The sequence below is a fragment of the Sorex araneus genome, chromosome 4 (assembly GCF_027595985.1).
Source record: "Sorex araneus isolate mSorAra2 chromosome 4, mSorAra2.pri, whole genome shotgun sequence".
In the NCBI taxonomy this organism is placed as follows: domain Eukaryota; kingdom Metazoa; phylum Chordata; class Mammalia; order Eulipotyphla; family Soricidae; genus Sorex; species Sorex araneus.
The window spans coordinates 136,587,584-136,613,151 of record NC_073305.1 but is presented as its reverse complement, the minus strand read 5'-3'; the positions used below and the strand labels follow the sequence as shown (position 1 = coordinate 136,613,151).

Sequence of the window (25,568 nt, the reverse complement as noted above, 5' to 3'; positions counted from 1 at the left end):
TTTTAGGAGTATTTTGTCTATTTCTTTGAAAAATGTCATGGGTATCCTGATAGGGACTGCATTAAATTTGTATACTGCTTTGGGCAGTATTGCCATTTTGATAATGTTAATTCTCCCTATCCATGAGCAGGAGATGTGTCTCCATTTCCTAGTGTCCTCCTTTATTTCTTGAAGTAATGTTTTGTAATTTTCCTTGTATATTGGTTAAGCTGACTCCAAGGTACTTGATTTTCTGAGGTACTATTGTGAACGAGGTTGTTTTTTTAAATGTCTCTTTCTTCTCTTTCATTATATGTATATAAGAAAGACATGGACTTTTGGGTGTTGATTTTGTAGCCTGCCACTTTATCGCACAGAACATTTTGGGGAGGAGAGAGGGACCAGCTATATAATTAATTTAGCTATTAATTCATGATATATCAATTGGGCAAGCATCATAAAATTGTACACTTGTTGGCAAAAGAGAAAAGTAGCTATACTTCCCGGTGAGAACTCTACGTATCAACTAGTATCAAACTTTCTGGGTCGTACACTCTACTTAATATACACAATTGGATTCTAACTCTTTCTTTAGGATAGGAGAGATGGCTAGAGGACTGAACTCACATGCATTGCCCACAAAGAGGCCTGGGCTCAATTCCCCGCACCACGTGGCCCCGTGAGCACTGCTGGAGAGTGAGCTCTGAGCACAGAATCTGGAATGTTCTGCCAGATGTGGGCCCCTTCCAAATATTCTCTGTCAAAGTAGACCTTGTTTTCTCGATTCTTGGCAAATTTATAAAGTTGTCTTTCAGTGATTTCTTGCTTATTCTTAATCATATAAAAAGTATATTGGTGGGGCCGGAGCTATAGCACAGCGGGTAGGGCGTTTGCCTTGCATGCGGCCTACCCGGGTTCGATCCTCAGCATCCCATATGGTCCCCCAAGCACTGCCAGGAGTAATTCCTGAGTGCAAAGCTAGGAGTAACCCCTGAGCATCACTGGGTGTGACCCCCCCCCCAAAAAAAAGTATATTGGTGTGGGCATCACACATGGTTGTGTTTGGGGACCAAATAGTGCTGGGGCCTGAGTCTGGGCTTTTCCGGGTAATCTATGTGCTTCAACCAACCTTCCTTCCTTCCTTCCTTCCTTCCTTCCTTCCTTCCTTCCTTCCTTCCTTCCTTCCTTCCTTCCTTCCTTCCTTCCTTCCTTCCTTCCTTCCTCCCTCCCTCCCTCCCTCCCTCCCTCCCTCCCTCCCTCCTGCTCTGGTCAGGGTTTATTCCTGGTTCTGTGCTTAGGGAATCACACCTGGCTGGCTAGTCTAGGGTGACCGTATGGTGGTGCTGTGTATGTGTATGTATGTGTGTGTGGTGGTGCTCTGTGTGTGTGTGTGTGTGTGTGTTGCTCTGTGTGTGTGTGTGTGCACTTAAATATAGAACCTGAAACAACTTCAGGATTAAAGATTGATCTTAGTTCATATGGTGGTCCTCTGTGTGTGTGTGTGTGTGCGTGTGTGTGTGTGTGTACAAGTGCACTTAAATATAGGACCTGAAACAACTTCAGAATTAAAGATTTATTTTAGTCCTTGTTCAGTGGTATATTAACTATGTGCATTGTGTAAGTTGCTTGACCTTTAGCTTCCTAAACCTTTTTCCTTTTTCTGTTGTAAAACAGAGATTAAAGCCATACCTGGAGACTGGGGAGATAGGTACTGGGGCTGCAGTGGCCTTGGGCCTGGAGTGGCCCTGGTGGCCATCAGCATTGCTGGGCCTGAACAGCACTGGACTGAGTTACTGGAAATAGCCCCAAAGCCCCTATTTGGGAGAAGTCAGTACATTTATCGTTACTCCTCCAAGCAGTACATTTATTATTTGGGAATGATGCTGTCTGTGATAGTGTATTTTAAGATTTAAATTTGCTTCTTGTAATGGTAATGTGGATTGTTGACAAATCAAGGGTGTTTTGTTTGTTTTTTACGAGCAGTGTATTTCACATTGCTCAAAGTACATATTACACTTCAAATTCCTTTTTCAGCTTTGGAGAATAAGATGAATGAAAAGAAGATTCTAGTGTTGAGCAGTTGCAGGTGATAGTCTGGACCTGAAGCAAATTAACAATAGGGGCCAGAGAAATTGCACAGGTACTCGCCTCGCCAACCTAGATTTGATCCCTTGTGTCGGTTTTGGTCCCCTGAGCCCTGCCAGAGTGATCCCTGAGTGCAGAGCCAGCCCTGAGCACATCTAGGTGTGGTCCGCTCCCCCACCCCACTCCAAGAAAATTGACAATAAGATGTCACAAGTGATATGACAGAAGTGTGTCTAGTGAGGCCCCAGTGGAGGAGTGGTTCAGTGTATTTGGAAGAGAGGTGGAGGCCACCAGGAAAAAACTTCATAAAGGATAAGGTGGCTAGGGTTTAGTCTGAATTGAGTGTGTGAATATTTGCAGACTGGGGGAAGAGCCTTCTGGCAGAGAAACAGATGGATATGTGGCCTGGTGCACAGGAGCGTAAAGCTGGTTTCATGAGGCTGGAGGTAGGAAGCAAATAGAGGCCAACCAGTAAGAAAGTTGGAAAATTAGGTCAAGGGACTTTGATTCAGACATTTTTAACCCCATTCAACCCCCCCTATTTTTTTAGGATAAGAAAAAATATTTATAATTCTTGTTTGATAGTTTTTTAAAAAGAAATGTTCACAATAAATAAACTTAATAGATTTTGAACCGTTGTTCAGGTGTTCTAGACCATGTTTAGGTGAGATTATATATGCCTTCTCTTTTTTTTATGATGATGTGAAATTTATCATATTACTGTGTGAACAACTGATCCCACCTTTTTTTTGTAGTTCCTAATTCTGTACTTTTCAGTACTCTAGTCTTACCAAATTCTGACTTGCCCCAGGTCTGGTGGTCATTTTTTTTTGTTCTTGGGCCAATCTGACTGTGCTTAGGACTTAACGTGCCTCGACACTCAGGGATCACTTCTGGTGGAGCTTGGGGACACCATATGCAATGCCAGGGACCAATTCCTTGTTGGCCACACACAAGGCAGACGCCCTGTCCGCTGTACTCTTTGGTTCCCTGGTTGCTAGTTTTATAGGGACATCTTGAAAGATTTGTTAGTTTAAAAGTAAAAGAAGGAAGGAAACTGGGAAAGGCAGATTACTGGCTCGTAAGAAGACCATTCTGTTCTGCTTCATAATCCTGTGTTGCTTGATTTTGATTTTTCTGCAGTGTTTTTTTGGGTGGAGTAGCAGTGCTCAGGAGACCCAGGACCCTCATGGTAGATTCTTGCCACCCTCACTGTTGACTCAGCATAAGAGCTTGAGGATGAGGTGCTGCTGGGGGTCCAGCGGTGCCAGGGCCAGGGATATCTGGGCCACAGTGGGGACAGCACCTGGGTATGCTTGGGAGACTTTGTGGTGCTGTGAATTGAATTGAATCTAGGTCATGTGCATGCGAGATGTGCAGTGTAACAACTGTTACTATCTCCCTGCCCTAATGCCCATTACAAAAAAAAAATCTTTTTTTAATCTTCAACCATAGTCATTTGGGCTAAATTTAGCCAGTAATTTTGGGAAGGGTCATATGTGAAATCTGAGCAAATGCTTGCATTCTCCTTTATGGATTCTTGATTTTATCTCTTCATATTTAAAAATTTTGAAGGTTGGGGCCATAGCCATAGTACAGTGGATAGGATGTTTGCCTTGTGTGACTGACCTGGGTTTGATTCCCGGGATCACAAATGATCCCACAAGCCCTCCAGGAGTGATCCCTAAATACAGAGGATCCCTCATCTTTATGCTTACCTCCCTTCCCCCCTCTCTCCCTCTCTCCCTCCTTCCCTCCTTCCCTCCTTCCTTCCTTCCCTTCTTCCTTCCCTCCTTCCTTCCTTCCCTCCTTCCCTCCTTCCTTCCTTCCCTTCTTCCTTCCCTCCTTCCTTCCTTCCCTTCCTTCCTTCCTTCCTTCCTTCCTTCCTTCCTTCCTTCCTTCCTTCCTTCCTTCCTTCCTTCCTTCCTTCCTCCCTCCCTCCCTCCCTCCCTCCCTCCCTTCCCTCTCTCCCTCCCTCCCTCCCTTCCTTCCTTCCTTCCTTCCTTCCTTCCTTCCTTCCTTCCTTCCTTCCTTCCTTCCTTCCTTCCTTCCTTCCTTCCTTCCTTCCTTCCCTCCCTTCCCTCCCTCCCTCCCTCCCTCTCTCCCTTTATATACTATTTGCAGTCATCCGTGTTAGGTACTGTACTCCCGCCTTCCCTCCCTCCCTCCCTCTCTCTCTGTTAGGCTTAATGCACTGATTACTTCTAAAATTAGCCATGGTCTATGGTCTGGTAATCTTGGAAGCATATGTAGATGCCTTGGATATACTTATTCATAGAATCCCCATGCCCTGAAAGACTTTGGACTTCTCAGTTATATGAAAATTTAGAAAATGTAACTAAAAGAATTTATTGATATGAAATGGAATGCACAAATAGTTTACTAGATGCTTAATATAAGTACACTGTATATCTATTATAAATCATTAGGGATTTAGTTTTTAAAAATCTCAGTAATGCAAGTGATTATTTGTTAAATTCTAAATGATTGTTCCATCTTATTGCTGTTGGAACGAAGGAAGTAAAAAGCCAGCAAGTGTTGGTGGCAGGTGGGGGCTCGATAAAAGGGATAAAAGGAAATCTAAGTGTTAAAGATTGATGAAATCGTGGCTAATGCAACAAAAAATAAGCATGCTTTGATTACATAATATACATGGTTTGGTTACCTTCTTTTAGCGAAAACAGTCTTCATTTGTTCCCTGTAGTCCTTTAATTTTTTACTTACTTTTCTCACTGAACTATGTGCTACTCCTGGCTACTCCTGGCTATCTCCTCTGATCAAATAGAAACAGGTGATTGGTTAATATGATTAGCTGTTGGATATGTATTTGAGCTGTGTAGTCATTAATCAATATTCTCAGATAGTTTAGCATTTAAAAACCATCTATTTTGGTGATCTCTTTAATGATTAAAAATATTGTGTGTAACAAACCTCAGGACCCAGCAGCTTTTGACAGAAATCTCTCTAGATTTAATTATGAAAATTTCAGAATTCCAAAATTGTGTGGCTGCCCAACATCATATGCATTCATAATCAGTAATAGAAAACAAATTGTATAATGCTGCCTTTTTGGGAGGTCTGAGTGTTCGGGGAAAATCTTAAACAATAATGGTGGTCTGCTGTCCAAATATTGAATGTAATCAGAGTAGAGAGAGAGAGAGAGTAATGTGGAAATCATCTGCCGCACAGGTAGGGGGAGGGTGTGAGATAGGGGGCTTACTGGGGTTTTTGGTGGTAGAAAATGTGCACTGGTGAAGGGACGGTTACTTTATCATTGTATGACCAAGACTTAAACCCAATAGCTTTGTAGCTGTTATCATGGTGATTCAATAAATAAATTTATTTAAAAAATATATATATTGTGTGTGGGGGTGGGGTGGGGAGGGGGGTTGATTTAGAGACTCACCTAGTGGTGCTCAGGGCTTACTTTTGGCTCTGAGTTCAGGGGTTACTCCTGGCAGGCTCTGGAGGATATGAGGTGCCAGGGATTAAATTGTTACTTGCAAGACAAGTGCCCTACCTGCTGTATTATGGCTCCGGCCCAGATTAAAAAGCTTAAGTAAACCACTTTAATTTTAATTTTATCAATTCCATAGGTTATTATTGTGTAAATTATAATGCAGGGCTATCCCAAGTATAATTATGAAGGTTTAGGCCTTAAAATTCTATGACTGTGTCACAGCATGTATCATTTTTAGAAAATTCCTGTGAACTTTTAGAACTTACATTTTTATCTTCATTATATCAGTTATAAGTATTTTTTTAAAGTTTTTGTGGAATTAACAATGTTTATTTATTTATTTGCTTTTTGGCTTGCACTCGGCAATACACAGGGCTTACTCCTGGCTTCACACTCAGGAATTACTCCTGGCAGTGCTTGGGGACCATATGGGATGCTGGGAATTGAACCCGTGTCGGCCACGTGCAAGGCAAATGCCCTACCCGCTGTACTATTGCTCCAGTCCCAACAATGTTTAGTCTAAACTAAAATGATTCTTATTTTGAAGCATACAATATTTTAAACATTTTTCCTGAGCACTCTGTAAACAAAACAAAACAAAACAAAACAACTGGCATAATATTCCAGAATAGTGGTCTCCAACCTTTTAAGCCTACACTATACTTTTTTGGGTTTGGGTCACGCCCAGCTGTGCTGCTTGGGAGACCGTGTATGATCAAACCCGGGCACTCCAGCCCTGGGAGTCTTTTCCCCGGCCCCTGCCATCCGTCCTCACTCAGACTCTTTGCTCGGAACCTAGAGAAACAAAAACTGCTGTTGTCAATGACTGTTCTAGCCCTGTTCAGGTATTTCATGTGGGAGGAGAGGTGGAATGCTGTTGCAACCCTGTAAACAGATCTCATCATCTACAAATGGGTCATAAACTTCAGATTTTTGCAAAACAAAATTTTTGAGTAGGCTTTGTAGGGTGGGGCATGGTATTTGACAACATGCGGTGGAGTTCAGGGCTACTCCGGGGCTGCTCGGGGAACCCTATGTGGTGCTGGGGATAGAACCAGGTCAGCCACGCAAGTGCCTTAGTCTGTGTACTCTCTCTCCAGCCCTGAGTAGACTTTTAAGAAAAATTAATTTTAAAGATGCAGAACAATATAAGGTAGCCAAATATAAATTACTAACACTTCATTTCTGCAGGTTACTCCAGTTGACATAAAAGAAAATATGCACAAGAGTTTAAACAATCTAATTGAAAAAAATGGAAAGATAGAAAGTGAAAACTTTTCAACTTCTACCTTTCTCAACCCAATCGTCCTGCACAAATGTAGCTCTTCAGTCTCTTCTTATTTTTCCAGTGCTTTGTAAAAATAACAAGGCCCTGGGGGAAAGCTCAAAGTACCGCAGCACTTGCTTCACCTTCAGAGGCCCTGGCTCAGTCCCTGCCACCGCATGGTCCCCCGGGTCCCCCTAAGCCAGGTGGCAACCCCTAGCACTGCTGGTCCTGGGTCCACACACCAGAACCAGACAGAACAAACCATCCAACAGAGCTCTGCATTCTCATGGATATTTGTCTTTCTTACTTAACATTAGATGTCTATTCTGTATTCTTTTCTCCTCCTCCCTTCATTGTCATCCTGGTGTGCTGGGGATGAGGTGGGGAGGGGGGGGACACAGCAGTCACACTGCTTGAGGAGTGACGCGTTTGGTGGTGGTGCTCGCACTCGTGGAGAGGAGAATGGGCACTGGTGGAGGGATGTAAACTAAATACAAACATGAAAGTTCATAAGTTTGTAACTGTACCCCACGGTGATTCACTAATAAAAAATTTTTAAAAAATAAAGTAAACTTTACTTGGGCCAGGTTATTTGGGCTCAGTGTAGAAGATACGGTTTTGTATTTATAAGTCCCAGGGTGATATACTTGGTGCTGAAAAAAAATAATTAAAAAAATGTAAGCTTCCTTTTATTTTGAAGTTTTGATATTTCTATGTCTATTCAAAGCAATCTGAAAAATGCATATAAAGTGTCAAATTCCACTAGATTTTTCTCTTCAACATGTTCTTCAATGTAAGTTCTATTAACATCCTCCAGTACACTTTTTTAATTTTTTTTTGGTGGGAGAGGGGAAGGCACACATGGAGATGTTTAGGGGTTATTCCTGGCTTTGCATTCAGGAATTATTCCTGATGTGCTCAGGGGTAATATGGATGCCAGGGATCAAACCTGGGGCAGTCACGCGCAAGGCAAATATCCTATCTGCTGTACTATTCTCGTGCCCCTCAAAACACTTTGAACGAATACAAGTTAAATGAAGAGAGCTTATTTAAAATAAACTTCAGAGGGGAAAGATAGTACAGCAGGCAGGGCACTTGCCTTGCATGTAACCATCCCGGGTTTGACCCCTAGAATCCCATATGATCCCCTGCACACTGCCAGTACTTCCAGAGTGCAGAGTCAGGAGTAACCCTTAAGCATTGCTGGATGTGGCACCCCCCCTAATGTTTGATTAAAAAAATAAACTTCATAGGAAGTAGAAAATTTTAAAGTCACTATGAAACTGGGCTGGAACGATAGCATAGCGGGTAGGGCGCTTGCCTTGCATGCAGCTGACCTGGATTCGATTTCTCCACCCCTCTTGGAGAGCCTGGCAAGCTACTGAGAATATCTCACCCGCACGGCAGAGCCTGGCAAGATACCCATGGCGTATTCTATATGCCAAAACCAGTAACAAGTCTCACAACGGAGATGTTACTGGTGCCCACTCGAACAAATAGATGAGCAGTGGGATGGCAGTGACAGTGACAAGACAAATGGAGACGTTACTTGCGCCCATTCGAGCAAATTGATGAACAACTATGAAACTATCCTCCAAAAGCAACTTGGAAAATGTTTCCAAATAATTAAATATTAAAGAGTGGATTCACTTGAAGCATTTGTAATAATCAGTAAGAAAAAAATGAATAGACTAAGAAGAAAATATTTTGAGGAATTATCATTGAAATAGTCAAATTATAAGAAATTAATGTCCTGAAGACTGCAATTCAAACATCAAAGACATATTTTTCATCTATTAGAATGTGAATAATTTTATTGGATTGGATTGGAAAGGGGACATCCAACGGTGCTCGCAGCCACTCTGAAGGTGCTTGAGAAACCAAGCAACACTGGACGTCAACCTGAGGGCCCGTGCAGGGACAGCACGTGCTCGAGGTCTTGGAGTCACTTTCCCAGCACCAGGAATAACTGGAAAGCTTAACAGCATTTCAGATTTATCAGTAGGTGGGCCCTGAGGGCGTAGCCCAGCGGGTAGGGCACTTGTGTAGAATGCAGCCAAGCCAGGTTTAATCTCCTGCACCACATATGGACTCCCAAGCACAGACAGGAGTGAGCCCTGAGCACAGAGCCAGGAATAAGTCCTGAGTACCCCTAGGTGTGCCCTCCCCCCACCCAAATGTTATCAATAGGAAGCTGGATGAATAAAGTCTATAATTCCCATGGATAATCATAGACATTATAAACACTGCAATAGAAATAGATCTGGAGGTCAGAGAGAGACAGAGAATTAATTGTACCCTGCAGTGCTGGGACCATCGCGCAATGGATGGAACTAGGTTCGTAAGGCATCCTTTATAACATTTGTTCTCTCTCTCTCTCTCTCTCTCTCTCTCTCTCTCTCTCTCTCTCTCTCTCTCTCTCTCTCTCTCTCTCTCTCTCTAATTCTGGAGGCTTCCAAGCATGGCTGGTGGGGGGGGGGGCGAGGCTGAGATGGAGAGAGAAAGTGAATCACCACGGGGTACAGTTACAAACTTATGAACTTTCATGTTTGTATTTATTTTACATCCCTCCACCAGTGCCCATTCTCCCCCCACAATGTTCCCAGTATCCCTCCCACCACCCCCACCCCAACCCCCACAACCCCGACCTGCCTCTGTGGCAGGGCATTCCCTTTTGTTCTCTCTCCTGTTGGATGTTGTAGATTGCAATAGAGGTATCGAGTGGCCACCATGTTCGGTCTATAGTCTACTTTTGATACGCAGCTTTCAACCCGAGTGGGTCCTCCCAACATTCTCTACTTGGTGTTCCCTTCTCTGTCTCTGCTGCCTTTTCCCCCAGCATGTGAGGCCAGTTTCCAAGCTGTGGGGCAGAGCTCCTGGTTCTTATCTCTACTACTCTTGGGTGTTAGTGTCCCATTCTACTACTTTATAATCCACATATGAGTGTGATCAGTAAAGCTTACTTTAAACTTAATGTTCTTCATGAATATATACTCTGCACAAAAGCAAAATTACCGAAAGTCATAGTATTGTGAATTATTTGTCATTAATATAATTTAGTGATTCTTGATTCCCCTCCCCCCCATCATTTTGCTTATGTTTTCAGAAATGCCACATATGGCACAGTGTAACTCTGGCAGAAAACAGACCAGATGATTAAAGTTAAGGCTTCTGCACTCCGTCCCTGTGAGGGTCGTGGTAGGTTGTGCCCAGGTGTTTTAGGTTTGGCACAGGAGGTTGGCGTCACCCTTCCTTCTTATTTTACTGTGGGGTGCGTGGCAGGTGGGGGGTGCGGGGAAGTCCTTCCCCTGCAGCTCACTTTATGTTGAGATTGTCTTAAAGCAGTGGTTTCGAACCTGTTTTCACCCGTGGTCCTCACAATGGTTGTGGCTAGGCAGTCAGTAAGCTCTGTGATAGATTGTTGCTTTCGCCCTTCTGTGCCTGTGGACTGACAGCTCTGGGTAGATGGGTGGTTGCAAACCATTGGTCCCAAGCCACAGAAAATGGAATCTGCTCCATAGCCATTGCTAGGAAGGGCAGTTTATGGTTTTGCTCTTCTCTTAAGCTTCCAGGCTGGCTTCTTACTATATTTCATGTGAGCTTTGAGTCCCTTTTAGCCAAACTCGTTATGCTTGACTTGTTGACTTCAAGAATACTAGTAGGGGGGCTGGAGTATAGCGGGAAGGGCATTTGCCTTACTTGATTCTAACACACGAGACCTGGGTTGGCTCCTCAGCACGCATATGGTCCCCCCAAGCCCTGCCAGGAGTGATCCCTGAGCACTGCTTGGTGTTTATCTTGGTGATGTATCATGTAATAATATATCATTGTATCACTGTCACTGTCATCCCGTTGCTCATCCAGTTGCTCGAGTTGGCACCAGTAACCTTTCCACTGTGAGACTTGTTACTGTTTTTGGCATATCGAACACACCAAGGGTAGCTTGCCCAGGCTCTGCTGTGTGGGCGAGATACTGTCGGTAGCTTGCCGGGCTCTCCTAGAGGGGCAGAGGAATCGAACCCAGGTCAGCCATGTACCAGGTAAAGGCCCCACCTGCTGTGCTAGGACCTTTGCCTTGCATGCAGCCGACCTGGGTTCGATTCCTCTGTAATAATATATGCATATAATAATATATAATATATATGTAATAATATACATATGTATATCTGTCTCTCTCTATACAGATATCTCAGAGCACTGGTGGTCTGAGAGATAGTACAAGGGCAAAGGCATTTTCCTTGCACTCAGCCATCCCCGTTTTGATCACCTGCACCACATATGGTCCCGGCTCAGCCCTGCCAGGAGTAAACACAGATCAGGAGTAGTACCTAAGCCTAAGGGCATGACTCCAAAACAAAACCAACCAACCAAACAACTAGATGGTTGTTTACCCCCCTTCATTCTCACTACTAGGGTCTAGTCGGTTATGTATGTACTCTTTTCTTCTGTTGTTTGTATTTTTCTTTTTGTTTTGTCAACACTCCTGGTGATGCTTGGCCTATTCCTGGCTGGTGCTTGGAGGTTCATCATGCATTGCCTGGGGATAGAATTCCCCTGTCTCCCCATCACAAAACACACACTGCAGCACTCTGATCTATCTCCTGAGCCCCTGTACTCTTTATCTGTGAATATAATGGTTACATCTCCACCTCAAAGCATTCACGTAATCACAGGCTGTTGATTATCTGTGATTTTAGCATAGATAACTATGCTAAAAATCAGTGGAAGAACTACCAAGAAGCCCTTGTAACATTGAGAGATATTCGATGAATTTAAAAACTTTTTTTTTGCAGCCAGTGAACTATATACTAGAAATTGAATTGTATGTAGACTAATACCACCAGGAATTTGCTATGTTTTTGTTTATTTTGGTTTTGAGACCATACCTGACAGTACTTGAGGGCTGTTAACTGGTTTGGTGTAGGGGGACCAGGCTGTGCCAGGGTTTAAACATGGGGCTCCAGCATGCAAAGCTTGTACCTTTGAGCTACCCCTTCTTCTGTATTTTGCCATTATTTTTGGACACAATTATTTTGACCACAATTATTTTGTCTTTTATCAGTATCTAATTTTGAAATGTAAAAATATATGGTGAAATAATTAAATTCTTTAATATTATAAAAATAAGCTTACAGTGGACATATTTAGGATCTATCGATTATATCTAGTAGATGTTTAATATGAAAGGAATCATTTATTTCATAGTCAAAACACATTCCTCTTTAGCATTTTCTCATAATGTGTGTGAAGGTTTCTAAAGTGGGAGGAATTGAGGTTTTCTGTTTAATGGGAACAATACAATAGGCATTTCCTGTATTGCAGTTTGGCTGGATCATTTAATAGGCTTTCCATATTGCTATTGTTAAAATTCCAGTGGGGTGTTGAGGAATAAATGATTAATAAATGGTTAGTTTAATTGAGCATTGACGTCACTGTTTATCTTCTCTAGAAGCTTAGTGATTTTGAAATACATTGTCTTATTGGCACGGTAACTTGCCCATTAGTAATTCATCAGGAACACATAGCTTAGTGGTGCAGCACATGATGTACGCATATAAAGTCCTGGGATTTGGTCTCCAGCATCGCAAGCAAAAACTTAACCAAGGTTCTTTGAGATAAGTTGTAAATTGTTATTACAGTTTCTTAAGAGTATCTGGGGTGAGATCCTACAAGATAATGTCAGTGACTCTGCAAAGTGAAACATCCTACATTAGATATGTTCCACTAGAAAGCAAAAACTCTTCCCTCTTTCTAACCAGCACTGTCTCGAAGTTGGGAGTAAAAAGTTAATTCCATGGCGTTGGAGTGAGTACAGTGGGTAGGGCACTTGCCTTGCACCCAGCCAACCTGAGTTCAATGCCTTGCATCCCATATGGTCTCCCTAACCCTACCATGAGTGTTCTTTGAGTGCAGAGCCAGAGTAAGTCCTGAGCACTGTTGGGTATGACCCCCAAACCAAAAACATATATGTAAAGAAAGAAAGAAAAATAAATGAATGTCTGACAGATTCAGATTGGTTGCCTGTTTTTACTAATGAAAACTACTATTTGAATGTGATCAGAGTATATTTATAGTTATATGATGTCATACTGAACAAATATTAGTGTGATCTAGTTCTCCCTGGTTCTCCCTCTTGGAGAACCTGACAAGCTACCGAGAGTCTATTGCCTGCTCAGGAGAGCCAGTATACATTTCACCAGTATACATTTCTCACCACTGATATATCCCCAGTTTCCCTCCTGCCTGACTGCGGCAGGGGCTTTTCTTCTCTCTCTCTCTCTCTCTCTCTCTCTCTGTCTCTTTCTCTGTCTCGCTCTTTCTCTTGCTCTCTTCCCCTCCTTTTTTGGGTCTTATGGTTTGTGGTACAGATACTGAAAGGTTATCAGGTATATCCCTTTACCTACTTTCAACACTCAGCCATCCAAAATGATCATTTCCATCTATTATTGCCATACTGGTTCCTTCTCTATCCTAATAGCCCTTTGCCCCAGGCACTTTTGTAGCAAGTTTCCAACCATTGACATATGTTTCAAATATGAGGGTGGGAAGTATGAACACTCAGCAGCTGGTAGATAAAACTATGTGATCATACTATTTGTACAGATAAAATGGGCACATTTTACAGATAAATGAAGACACCAAGAAAATGCTATACTATCAAAGAAGAATATTTGGAACATATACATTCATAGACCAGGAGTATTAAAATGATGTGCAAGTTGAGATAGAACTGTCTTCTTCTATGTGAGAGTGAAGTCAATGACTTTACTGGTCAGGTCAAAATTTACATGTGGATAAGTAAAGATTTATTCTGCATTATTACTTTTGGATCTATCACATGCAGAGTAGTAAACTTACACAGAATCAGAACCAGATTACCTGAAAGAATCTGCCATTGACAATGCTTTCCCCTACACCCTTTGAAATATGTTTATATTTTTTCCTCTACTGGAGTCACTAGAAAACTTTGTTTTAACTCCTTCGTATTACAGTATATCTGGTAGTGATAGTACTTTGCAGAAAAATAAAGGTACAGACGGATGGTGATAGTTTGCAGAAGGTAGGGAAGACCCACTGAGAGGAGGGTGCTGTTGAAGACTGAGCTCAAGTAGATGAGACTTTTTGCTGATTAGCTAGAAGCATCCACTAAGCGACCCTCACCCTTGCTTTTCTCTCCCTTCCCAGGGGTCAGGATTATTTGTTTTCCCTCATCTTCTCCCTTCCAGTGCCTCTTTTCTGACATAGAGCCAAAGGGACATAGAATCCTGAGACTGGCAGAGAAGTAGAAGGCCCACTAGGAATAAGCCCAGCCCATCCTCTCTTGCGTCTTAGTTGTGTCGGAGAATATGGATTTGAGAGACCAGGGAGCCATATCTAGGAACAGTGCTCCGTGTATTACAGCTGACGGCACCTCCCAGCAGCCTTGTAGGGGAGAAAAAGCTGAGCTACAGAACCAGAGTGAGAGAGTTGAGGAGCGAGGTAATACATCTTTGAAAGTAATTAAGAAGTCAGCTAGGATGAGTTCTATAAAAGTTTTTGAGATGGAGTTCGTTTTTACATGGTTCCAGCAATCCATTCAAAATACACCTTACTCATTTAAACTTTCTAGCACGGCTCAGCAGCTTATTTCTCGCTCTATCTGTTTCATGCACTGCATTGTGAGCGTTGAAGACAAGAAATTCTTCTAGAAAGAAAATTTCAACCACAGTCTTTAGGTATAGATAAATGTAGAGTTTGTTAAATAACTGCTTTCTTTTTTCTTTTTTCTTTGTTTTTGGGCCACTACCCTTCAGTGCTCAGAGCCTGCTGTTGCCACTCAGCATCCCATGATGACCAGGAGCTATTTCCCATTTGGCTTGAGGGTCCAGAGCTCAAACCTGGATTTTTTACATGCAAAGCATGGGTGCTATCCTTTGTGCCTTTGTGCTATCCTCCTAAGTACTGCATGTTCTTTTTTTTTTTTTAATATCATTTTTTTTTCTTTTTGGGTCACACCCAGTGATGCACAGTCCTGGCTCTGCACTCAGGAATTACCCCTGGCTGTGCTCAGGGAACCATATGGGATGCTGGGAATCAAACCCAGGTCGGCCACGTGCAAGGCACAGCCCTACCTGCTGTGCTATCGCTCCAGCCCCATTTATCAAATATTTCTCGAGCACATACTATGCTAGGATGGTTATAAATAGTATCAGTATATTTTTGTTGCCTGCCGATAAGCTTTCCTCTAGTAAAAAAGATACACGCATACCAATATACATTTATTTATTCAATGTTGTGTTCCTTCTGTTTACCATTTAAAATGATCTCATTCATGGTAGCCAGAGAGGTGGCACAGAAGATAAGGCACTTTCTTTGCATGCAGCCGACTTGATCCCCAGCACCAAATACAGTTCTCTAAGAGTAGTACTTCCACCCTCTGCACTGCTGGGTATGGCTCCAAAACTCCCCCAACCCCTCAAGGAAAAAACATCACATCTCATTTACAGGATGGGGAAATCGTTCAGAGGGCTAGAGCATCTGCCGGTTGTGCATTTGTTTGATCCCACGATCCTAGTTCCTGGTCCCTCATATACTACAGGAGTGTCAGCCCCCAACTATCAGCTGAAGGAGTGGTCCCCAGATCAGAACCAAATCAAACAGTGTCATTTAAAATACCGCACACGAAGTATTAAAAATACACCAAGATGTTGACAGAGCTTGTCTCTGAAAAGTGGTGTTTGGGGTAAGTTTTTCTTTTTGCTTCTCTGGATTGTGCACATTTTTTTCATGTCGCACCTGCATAGAGGAGTGACCCCTCTCTCTCCCTCTTGTGTTTAGCTTTTGCGAGAGTTGAAGCATCCGAATGTGATCGCCTTGCAGAAGGTGTTCCTGTCTCACAGTGACAGGAAGGTGTGGCTGCTGTTTGACTATGCAGAACATGACTTGTGGGTAAGTTGAAATACGCTTTGGGGGATATTTTATGTGTAGTTATGGAGAAATTGATGTACTGAGTGCATGACTAATATGTGTGTGACTAATAATGCACAGGAAGCTGGACCACAGTTCTAAAACTACAATAAATGCAACTCTCGCATTAGGAGTTTTGAACTCTAAACATTAAAAACCTTACTTTAAGAGAGGCTGATATTTGTAATGTCTGACACTCAGAAATTTCTCTTCAGAATGTAGTGTGTGGGAGATTTTCAGTTTATGCAGAAAGTAGTGGCAGTTTACTAATAGGTGTAGTGGAAACTACATTCTTTTATTGTACGTTCTGCAGTTCCAATTGAACAAGTTACGTGCTTATGAATAGTTTTCCTGTCATTTTGTCACTAAAGCAACTTCTATCAAATCGAGTATATGTATAATTTTGCAAATATCAAGGCTGTCTTATCAATATGTAAAGAAGCCAAAAATTCTAATTCCAACCTATTCATTTGTTTTGATTTTGTGTGGGGGGGCCACACCCAGCAAGGCTGCTTCCACCTTGTTGCTCTCTGGGGGAGCTGCTCTCAGCAGTACCCAGGTCTTCCTCCAGTAGGGTTGGGGTCCACAGGACTTTGAACTGAGTGCTTCTGCATACTCCAGCCCTTTGGGCTATCTCCCCAGCCCGAATTCCAACCTTTTAAACTGGGCATTTAGGGGTTGGAGAGATTGTACAGCTGGTAGAGTGCTTGCCTTGCAAGCTACTGACCTAGGTTTGACCCCATATGGTCCTCTGAGCCCCACCAGGAGTGATCCCTGAATGCAGAGCCAGGAGTGAGCTTTGAACAACACCAGGTATGGCCCCCAAGACTAAACAAACAAAAACCTTAAATTGGCCTTTTAAGCTTTTTATATGAGGAGTTGATTGAATTAAAAAAATTGCAATCTTGACAGTAAGTTTAAATTTTGGACAATTAAGTTGGAATTCACTTTTATGTACTTCATCATCTATATAAATAATAAACATATCGAAGAATAACTTAAACCAACTTCTAGGTCTAGAAGGAACTTTCAGGAAATAAATTAGTTATGTCAAGAGCCTGTAGTGTTTTTTTCTGTTTCTTTTTTTTATTTTATAGATATTTGATACTCACTCTGGCATGTTTTACACAGAGGTGGGTGGAAGTAGAGGTAGTTGTGAAGGGTAGGCAGGTGGTGTGTCTTCCCTTATTTTACATTGTTTTTATAACCCACAAATTTAAATATGATAGTTCAGTTGTATTTCAAGAAGACCAAATTCCTCATTCTTTATCTTACATGCTTCTAGTGATTTCTTACTTAATATTAACTATTAGGAATATATTCTAATTTATTTTGTGCTAAAATAAAGTTAAAGCTAATTATAAATTCAAATATACACAGCTAGTAATTTTTCCCAAATGTACAAGTGCTAATTTTTATAGATAAATAAATATTAATATTAATTTTTTTAATCTTTTATTCTGTCAGTAAGAATACTGACAGACCTATTTTTAGGCAGCCTTTCAAGTAACACTTTCACCTTTTTTGGTCTTATCTATTGAAACTCTTAATAGTTTCAGTAAATTTAGTCATTATATTCCTATTAATGCTACCATGTTTACCTAATATCTGGTTCCATTTTGGTTAACACTATTATTCAAATCATATTTATTTGTCATTATTGACTTTTAATAAGCAATTTTAAGATGCAGACAATTTATTGCTTCCTTGATTGTGTTATATTGACATATTTATTAACAAAAACTATATATTATTATAGTTTTCTTTTTAACTTTTAGCATATTATTAAGTTTCACCGTGCATCAAAAGCAAATAAAAAGCCAATGCAGTTGCCAAGATCCATGGTTAAATCATTACTTTACCAGATTCTTGACGGTATTCATTACCTCCATGCAAATTGGGTGCTTCACAGAGATCTGGTAAGTTTGTTCTTCTGACTTGGTCAGTATCTTTTCTTTCCCTCTCACTGAAATTACTTTTCTTTCCCAGTCTTTAAAAATGGCTCTTGTTACAGTCTTAATAAATATTAATTGTAGGAAATTTTGAAAATATGCATGTCGAAATAAAAAATCATCCATAAGCTTGCAATAAAAAAGTTCCAATTATTGACATTTGGTGTATATTCTTCCATCATATTTTTGCATTGCTATAAAATGTCTGTGGTTTTCAGCAGCGATTGGTATAATCTTGATGGAATAGTTACATGTATTATTGCTCATTACTTTAAAAAATGCTTGATTATAGAAGATTGGGATGTCTTTGTATTTTTTTCTTAAGTACGAAACCAAAAATATTACACAGTAAATACATGTTATCAGTATTAACAATAAATCTAATATGTGGAATATACTTATTTAGCAAATTAGCTACAATTTGAATATTTTTCAGTGCACATACTGAAAACATTTATTCCTTTTCAAATTATATGCTCTTCATCTTCCCATTATTGTTTTAGTTTGTGTAGGTGAAATTTTGCAAAAGAAAATGAGAACACTGAATAGTTGTAATAATTATGAATCTATAATTGAAAGTTTCATTTTGCACCAAATTAATCCCTCTCGTTAATTTATCAGTCAGGTTTTAGTCATCTGATTTGAGCAGCTAGTGCTGTGGCTTTGAAATTGGGGCTAAATAACAGAAACCACAAAGGGTATTTACTAAAGTATTTGACCTCATGATTTAAAGCCGTAAACTTTTCAAAAATGTCCATTCATCCTTATTACTGTGAATCACGAATCAGCACATTAAAATTGATTCTGGGGTATGTGAGGTTGTTACAGATTGAAATTTTTATTATAAACAATTTTAGTTTTTAATTTATTATAAACTCAGTGGAACTTCTATGAATTATATTTTTTGGAGTCATAGAATATTTTTATTAAGGATTAACTAATTCAACCGTTCTTTTCTCCCCAAATTATGTGTTTGACCTAAACGACATAAATTAACACATTTTATCTGTGACGTCATCAGTTGCCTGTTCACTGGTATACTGAAGCTCATTATGACCAGCACTTAGTTTTCTCCCATCTGAAGTTGTTGCTGCGTTAGTGTCTTTTACTCTGGTTGATTTGTACCACCCTCCTTCTAGCCTCAAAAATTATTTGACCCCTGCAAGACCCTTCTCTGCATTCCATGTCCAGAACATATTAAGTTTTTCAGTTTTACCTTTAAAATATCTTGCTGGAGGGCTGGAGTGATAGCACAGCGGGTAGGGCGTTTGCCTTGCACGCGGCCGACCCGGGTTCGAATCCCAGCATCCCATATGGTCCCCTGAGCACCGCCAGGGTAATTCCTGAGTGCATGAGCCAGGAATGACCCCTGTGCATCGCCGGGTGTGACCCAAAAAGCAAAATAATAATAATAATAATAATAATATCTTGCTGGAGTCAGAGAGATAGCTCAACAGGCTGAGCGCACACTTCACATACAGGTATCTCGGGTTTGATTGCTGGCATTCGTATGCTTCCTCAAGCACCGCTTGAGGGACTCTCAGGAGTGGATACTTAAGCACCAAATGTGGCCTAGACACTGTCACTGTCACTGTCATCCTGTTGCTCATCGATTTGCTCAAGTGGGCACCAGTAACATCTTCATTGTGAGACTTCTTGTACTGTTTTTGGCATATCGAATACGCCACATGTAGCTTGCCAGGCTCTGCCGTGCGGGCGAGATACTCTCTATAGCTTTCCGGGCTCTCGGAGAGGGGCAGAGGAATCAAACCCAGGTCAGCCACGTGCAAGGCAAATGCCCTACTGCTGTACTATTACTCCAGCCCGCCTAGACACTAAAACTAATAAAAATAAATTTATATATTTCATAATTTTCTTTATTAATTTCTATTTCTAAAACCTCATTCCTAGTTCCAGCTGTATTCTCTCTTCTCCTGCTCTCTGTAATATAGTACCAGCCTTTTTTCTCCTTATCAACAAAATAATTCCTTAAGTGAAAGATGAGATTGAAGCTTATAGATTGCAGGTCTAGTTCCTTATTTGGCTTTTCAAGTCATTTTAGACATACTTCCAACGGCTTTTAACTTTTTTCTCTAGCTTTGTTATCTTTCAGTTTATTTTTAACATTGTTTGCTGCTACTTCCTAAGATTTCCTGCCTCAGTTGCCCTTATTTCTTCCTTCCTAAAACCTCTGTTCCACTTATTCACGCCCACCTGTCTTCAAGGAATTGCACAGACATTAACACTTCCTGTTATACCCATCCCTACTTGGAAATGATTTCTCTGTTTGTGGCTGTACTTAATTTTATTTCTTTTATGACACATATCAGAACTCTGTTCATGTAGATGCCATAAAGCATCTTTGAAACCATAGGCTTTCTGAGAGAGCAGTGTCTGTGATTTGTTTTTATATGCTTCTATAGTTCAGCAGTTGGTACTGAGTACATAGGTTTTCAGTGAATGTATATTAGTTAGAATATTGATTATTGTGGCATGTTTTATATCAACATGTTTTAATACACTGTTGCCAATAAACATTTATCATTTCTTTTTATGGTAAAACCTAAAGGGATGGAGAAGTATAAATATTACTGCATCTAGGAATATAATTAAAGAAAGAAATAGGGCATGTATATGAGTAATTATAAGATAAATAAGAGCCCATGAGATTGTGTCTATGTAAAAGGTATAGCTGTTCAAAAGAGATTCTGGGGGAAATGGAATAAGGGAAAGCTTTAGAAAAGTCCTTTTTGAGTTCACCCTTCCTCCTTTCCTCCCTCCCTCCCTCCCTGCTTCCCTCCCTGCTTCTCTCCCTCCTTCCTTCCCTCCTTCCCTCTCTCCTTCCCTCCCTCCCTGTCTGATATACAGTTACAGAGTTGTTTGTGAATGGGTTTCAGTCATACACTGTTCAACACCAATCCCTTAACCAGTATATATTTCCCACCACCATTGTCCACAGTTCCCACCGTGCACCCCGAGCACCACCCCTCCCCCCCACCCCCAGCCTGCCTTCTCTCTGTGGCAGGCACTTTTCCCTCTCCCCTCTCCCCTCCTCTCCCCTTCCCTCCTCTCCCCCCTCCCCTCCCTTCCTCTCCCCTCTCCTCTCCCCTTCCCTCCCCTCTCCTCTCCTTTCGTTTCCCTCCCTTTCACTTTTTCTCTCTTCTTTTGGCATTATGGTTTGCACTGCAGGTACTGAAACATCATTTTCCCCCCTTCATTATGCATTTTAAGTATCAATATGTGCATGTTTCATTTTTACAGTTATAAATTTTCTGGTCTGTTATAGACAATAGCACTTAATAGTATTGAATCCATTGAGATGTTTCCATTTGAAATATTTTGTGTATATATGTTATAAAAATAACCCAATGTATGACTTTTTCCAAAAATTTTTAGCCTACTTTCAGCCCTCAGTTCTTGTCCAGAGATCATTTCCAATTATTCTTGTTGTAGTGATCCCTTCTCTGCCCTCCTCACCCACCACTGTGGCAAGATTCCATTGAGTTGAACTTTCAAGACTGAATAGACTTCAGAGATTTTGAGACATGAGGGTAACCTAAGGGTGTGTTGTATATAAAACTTTTAAGGTGAGATAGCCTTGCATTATCCTAGAAAGGGTATGTAGTTCTGTTTGGCTTAAATACGGATAGTGTGCTGTGAGGTAAGACCAGAAGACCATGGGCTGGAGTCTGAATGAGGTGGGCCCTAAATATCAGAGTGGGTGTTGCTGCTCATAGTTGTTTCAGGCATTCAGTGTTCCAACACCAATCCCACCATCAGTATAACCTTCCTTCCACCAGTGTCCCCAATTTCCCACCCAGCCCCCAAGCCAGCACAAACAAATTTACTTCATATTGCTTGTTACAACAAAATGGCAAATGGAATTATCAGAAAATAGATAAAATTCAGTTTCTGGTATTTTAACTCACAAGGTTTTACTAAAATCATTATCTGAGGATGTTTACTTTTAAGTACTAAAATGGTAAACAAAGGCTGGAGTGATCATACAGCAGGTCTGGCTTGATCTCCAGCACTCCGTAGAGTCCCCCAGTACTGCGAAAGATTCCTAAGGCGGAGGCAGAAGTGAGTCCTGAGCATTGCTGGGTGTTGCCCCCACATTGTAAATAAAAGCCAGTGCTTTGGACTTTGTGCACAGAACCATTGCATCATCAGAGTGTTTAGGTTTTTTTTTAATTGATTTCATATTTGAAGCAGTATTTTTTATTATATTGTTCAGATCCTAGAATTTATAGTAAACTAGAGAATATAAATAAAGTCATCAGAAAGATTACTTATATTGAGGAATCACTTTACCAGGAAAGAAGAAAAGGAACTAAATATATTCATCTTGGCTGAGACAGTCGAGTAGAGACATAACTCTATAAATATTTGGAACTTGTAAACAACACCACGGGAGAAAAGACGTATTTTAATTTTATAGCAGGATATGGCTAAGAGTAAGAAAATAAAATATAGGATGACTCATTTTTATGGGATTACTATTCTGGTAGATTGGAAGAATTCCAAGATACAGTTTATCTCCTTTTCAAAACTATGGGTTTCTTGAGAGCAAGGATTATATTTCAGTAATTTTTCCATTCCTAGTGTTGGCATATTGTTTGTGATCATAAGTTACCTAAATTGAATTTCACAAAGCATCTGGGAATTACATATTATTCTTTAGTAAAGGTAGAGAAATGCTTGCTAAAGAATAGTATTGTTAAATGGATTTATGTTCCCTTAGTCACAGAACTTTGCTACTGAATCCACAGCATAAATTGAACTCTAGGTGAAACCGTCTCTTTTTTTTTGTATCTCAGTACCTAGAACATGATAAATACAGGTCTTTATCTATAGAAGGAATTGAATGGATTCCTTAGGGTCCTGGACCCTATCTTTTTTTTCTTTTAATTGTATAGGTTCCATCTAAATTCTAATAATGATAATTAGATAACAGATGAATTAATGGTCTTTGAGAGTTGTATAGGTGCAGATCACTGTATGGGGTGCACCATGGTACATGAAATTTTATGGGATCCACTGAGGGGAAAAAAATGTATCGAGCAATCTTTTGGGTTATGTTGTTAGCTAATAACTAAAAATTTTGAATTGTCAAAAAGTCACTTCTGTCAAAGAACTACAGACTTATCAGATTATTAGTTAAAAAACAGTGGTAATAAATATTACTAATAGAATGAGATGGAAAGAAAGGAAAAGATAAAATAGCTATTCTAGCTATATATATATAATATGTATATAATACATATAGGTGTTTGTTACACTAAAATGACAGAAGTATATAGTTTGAGGTGGTTCATTTTTTTCTTTTCAGTGACACCTGCTTGTTTCAGCAAAATTCTTACTGGATTTTCAGGAGCATTCGAGGTTTATGACATACCGGCACTGTATATTTTAAGTCTACGTCAGTTGTTATTTATTGCATTGTAACAAATGGTCCCATAGCTCTCTGGTCACTCAAACAGGTGTGGCCATCTCAGGTCCTGACTAGGAAGAATCTGCTTCCTCCCTCCTATTCCCTTGCCACATGTTCTCTCTAGAGAGCATCTAACACCATGGCAATCTTCTTCAGCAGAGCAAGTAAACAAGAGGCCTCGAAAGTTACAGTCTTGACAATGAGATACCATCTCACACACCAGTGAGAATGTCATAGCACTGTCACACTGTTGTCCCATTATTAAGTCAATTATTTAAAAATTAAAAATTAATAAATAATTAAAATTAATGATTTGAGCTATCTCCACCCCAAAACTCCATGAGAATAGAAGTACTTGTGCTCAAGTCCCTTCCAGAGCTAGACCCAATAAACTTTGCATTTCACTATTTATTTGGATTATTTATATTATCTAATGAGCCATAGCACAGCGGTAGGGCGTTCGCCTTTCACACGGATGACCAGTGTTCAATTCCTCCGCCCCTCTCGGAGAGCCCAGCAAGCTACCAAGAGTATCGAGCCCTCACGACAGAGCTTGGCAAGCTTCCCATGGCTATTGGATATGCCCAAAACAGTAACAATAAGTCTCACAATGAGAGACATTACTGGTGCCCGCTCGAGCAAATCAATGAGCAACGGGATGACAGTGACAGTGAATATATCCATTATGTAGCACTGCGCTGTAGCACTGTTGTCCTGTTGTTCATCGATTGAGGGATTGGTGTTGAATTATTGTATGCCTGAAACTCAACTATCAGTAACTTTATAAATTATGGCTCTTTAGAAAAATTTAAAAAAATCACAGTTGTCAGAAAGTCACAGGAGTAACGTCCCAGCCTTTTTGGTGGCAATCTGCTTTAGAGTTACTCAGTATGGCTCACAGGAAAGGCATTGCACAGACTATATGCAGTGTGGGCAGGGATAGAAACCTTGTCCAAATTTGCCTGCCATCATCTAGGCTTGTAAATACTTAGCTGCTGTTATTGACCTTTTTATATGACAGAAATACAAGAAAGAAAATGCAACAAGTTCCTTCCTTTCATAAATACTTTCTCCATGTATAAAAGTTGTATGTGTGTTAAAGTTTTGGAGGTAGTATTTTCTGGTTTTAGAGGACTAACAAATTATTATGAGGGATCATTTATCCTTTTTGCGAACATTATCCCTTTTGCAAACATTCTCCAATGAGTTAAGGCCAGAATTCAGTATATACTCCTCTGTTCTCGCCTCCTCCTCTCCTCTCTTCTACTTCACTTTATAACTGCTCTGCTCTTGAACCCTAAGTCTAGAGAGCATGTTCAATTGAGAATCAGGCTTTATCACTTTGAGCAGAAGAGGCTTGCTCAGTTGAGTATCAGTATTTATCACTTTGAACATACGAGTCTTTGTGTCCTTTTTATAGGGAGTACACTCGTGGTTCTGGGAGAGAGGAGAGCAGAATAGGGCCATCTTGCCCTGTGCTCTGCTCAGTGGCAGGGCAACAGCACTGTGGCCTGATGGATTCATGCCTGGGCCCAGCCACCAGGGCTACACGTGGAGGTGCTGGAGACCACGCAGTTTGGCACCTCACACACGTGCTCGGCATATGCTCTACCCATTGAACCACATCCCTGGCTTCTAGAGATTCCTGTTTTATCATGCAGTCTGTGACTTACGTATTATCACTGGTATTAATAGTTTCTGATTTGTATTTTTTACTTGTGAAAACCAAAGGCAGAAGTGCAAAGTGAAATTTAAGTAATGGCAAAAACATTGTCTTATTGGGACTGGAGCAATAGCACAGCAGGTAGGGCGTTTGCCTTGCATGTGGCTGACCTCCGTCCCTCTCCGAGAGCCCAGCAAGCTACCAAGAGTATCCCGTTCGCACAGCAGAGCCTGGCAAGCTACCCATGATGTATTTGATATGCCAAAAAACAGTAACAATTCTCACAAAGGAGTTGTTACTGGTGCCCGCTCGGGCAGATGGATGAACGGGATGACAGTGCTACAGTGCTACAGTGCTATTGGTTGGCAATCCTGAGCTTAAAGGCTTACTGACAGGCTGTAAAAGGATACCATGAGGAAGCATGAATACAGTTTTTTAGCTAATGAGAGCATTTGAAGACACTAAGAATATCATTGTATGAAAATCCAGGGTCTGAATGTTAAAGATGGCCCTTTGTTTCTCAGCTGGTACTAAAAGTGCTGTATTGTTGATCTTTGTGAAAGTGTGGTTGAAATTATTGCTTCACTGGAGAATTGTCTTGAAATCTCCATGTGCAGCAAAGTTTCTCTTCATACTTTGTCTGACAGGGCGATGTATCAAGTCTTTAACTTATCTATGCATGCAAAGTCTGATAAGGCAAATGTGTTACACTTCAAAGAAACCCTTGAATTCTTACTGTAGTCAACTTCCCTAAAATGGCTAAAAATGCACTTTGTAAGCAT

At 40.8% G+C, this 25,568-nt stretch overlaps 1 protein-coding gene across 2 annotated transcripts in view; it reads left to right on the top strand.

Moving 5' to 3' along the window:
- CDK19 (cyclin dependent kinase 19) overlaps nucleotides 1–25,568 on the top strand; it is a 168,276-nt gene that overhangs the window by 92,113 nt on the left and 50,595 nt on the right. For both annotated transcript variants that reach the window (XM_004605721.2, XM_055135395.1), the window contains 2 exons: nucleotides 15,609–15,719; nucleotides 17,516–17,656. In XM_004605721.2, the coding sequence (XP_004605778.2) occupies nucleotides 15,609–15,719; nucleotides 17,516–17,656 (252 nt within the window). The remainder of the gene's footprint in view (nucleotides 1–15,608; nucleotides 15,720–17,515; nucleotides 17,657–25,568) is intronic.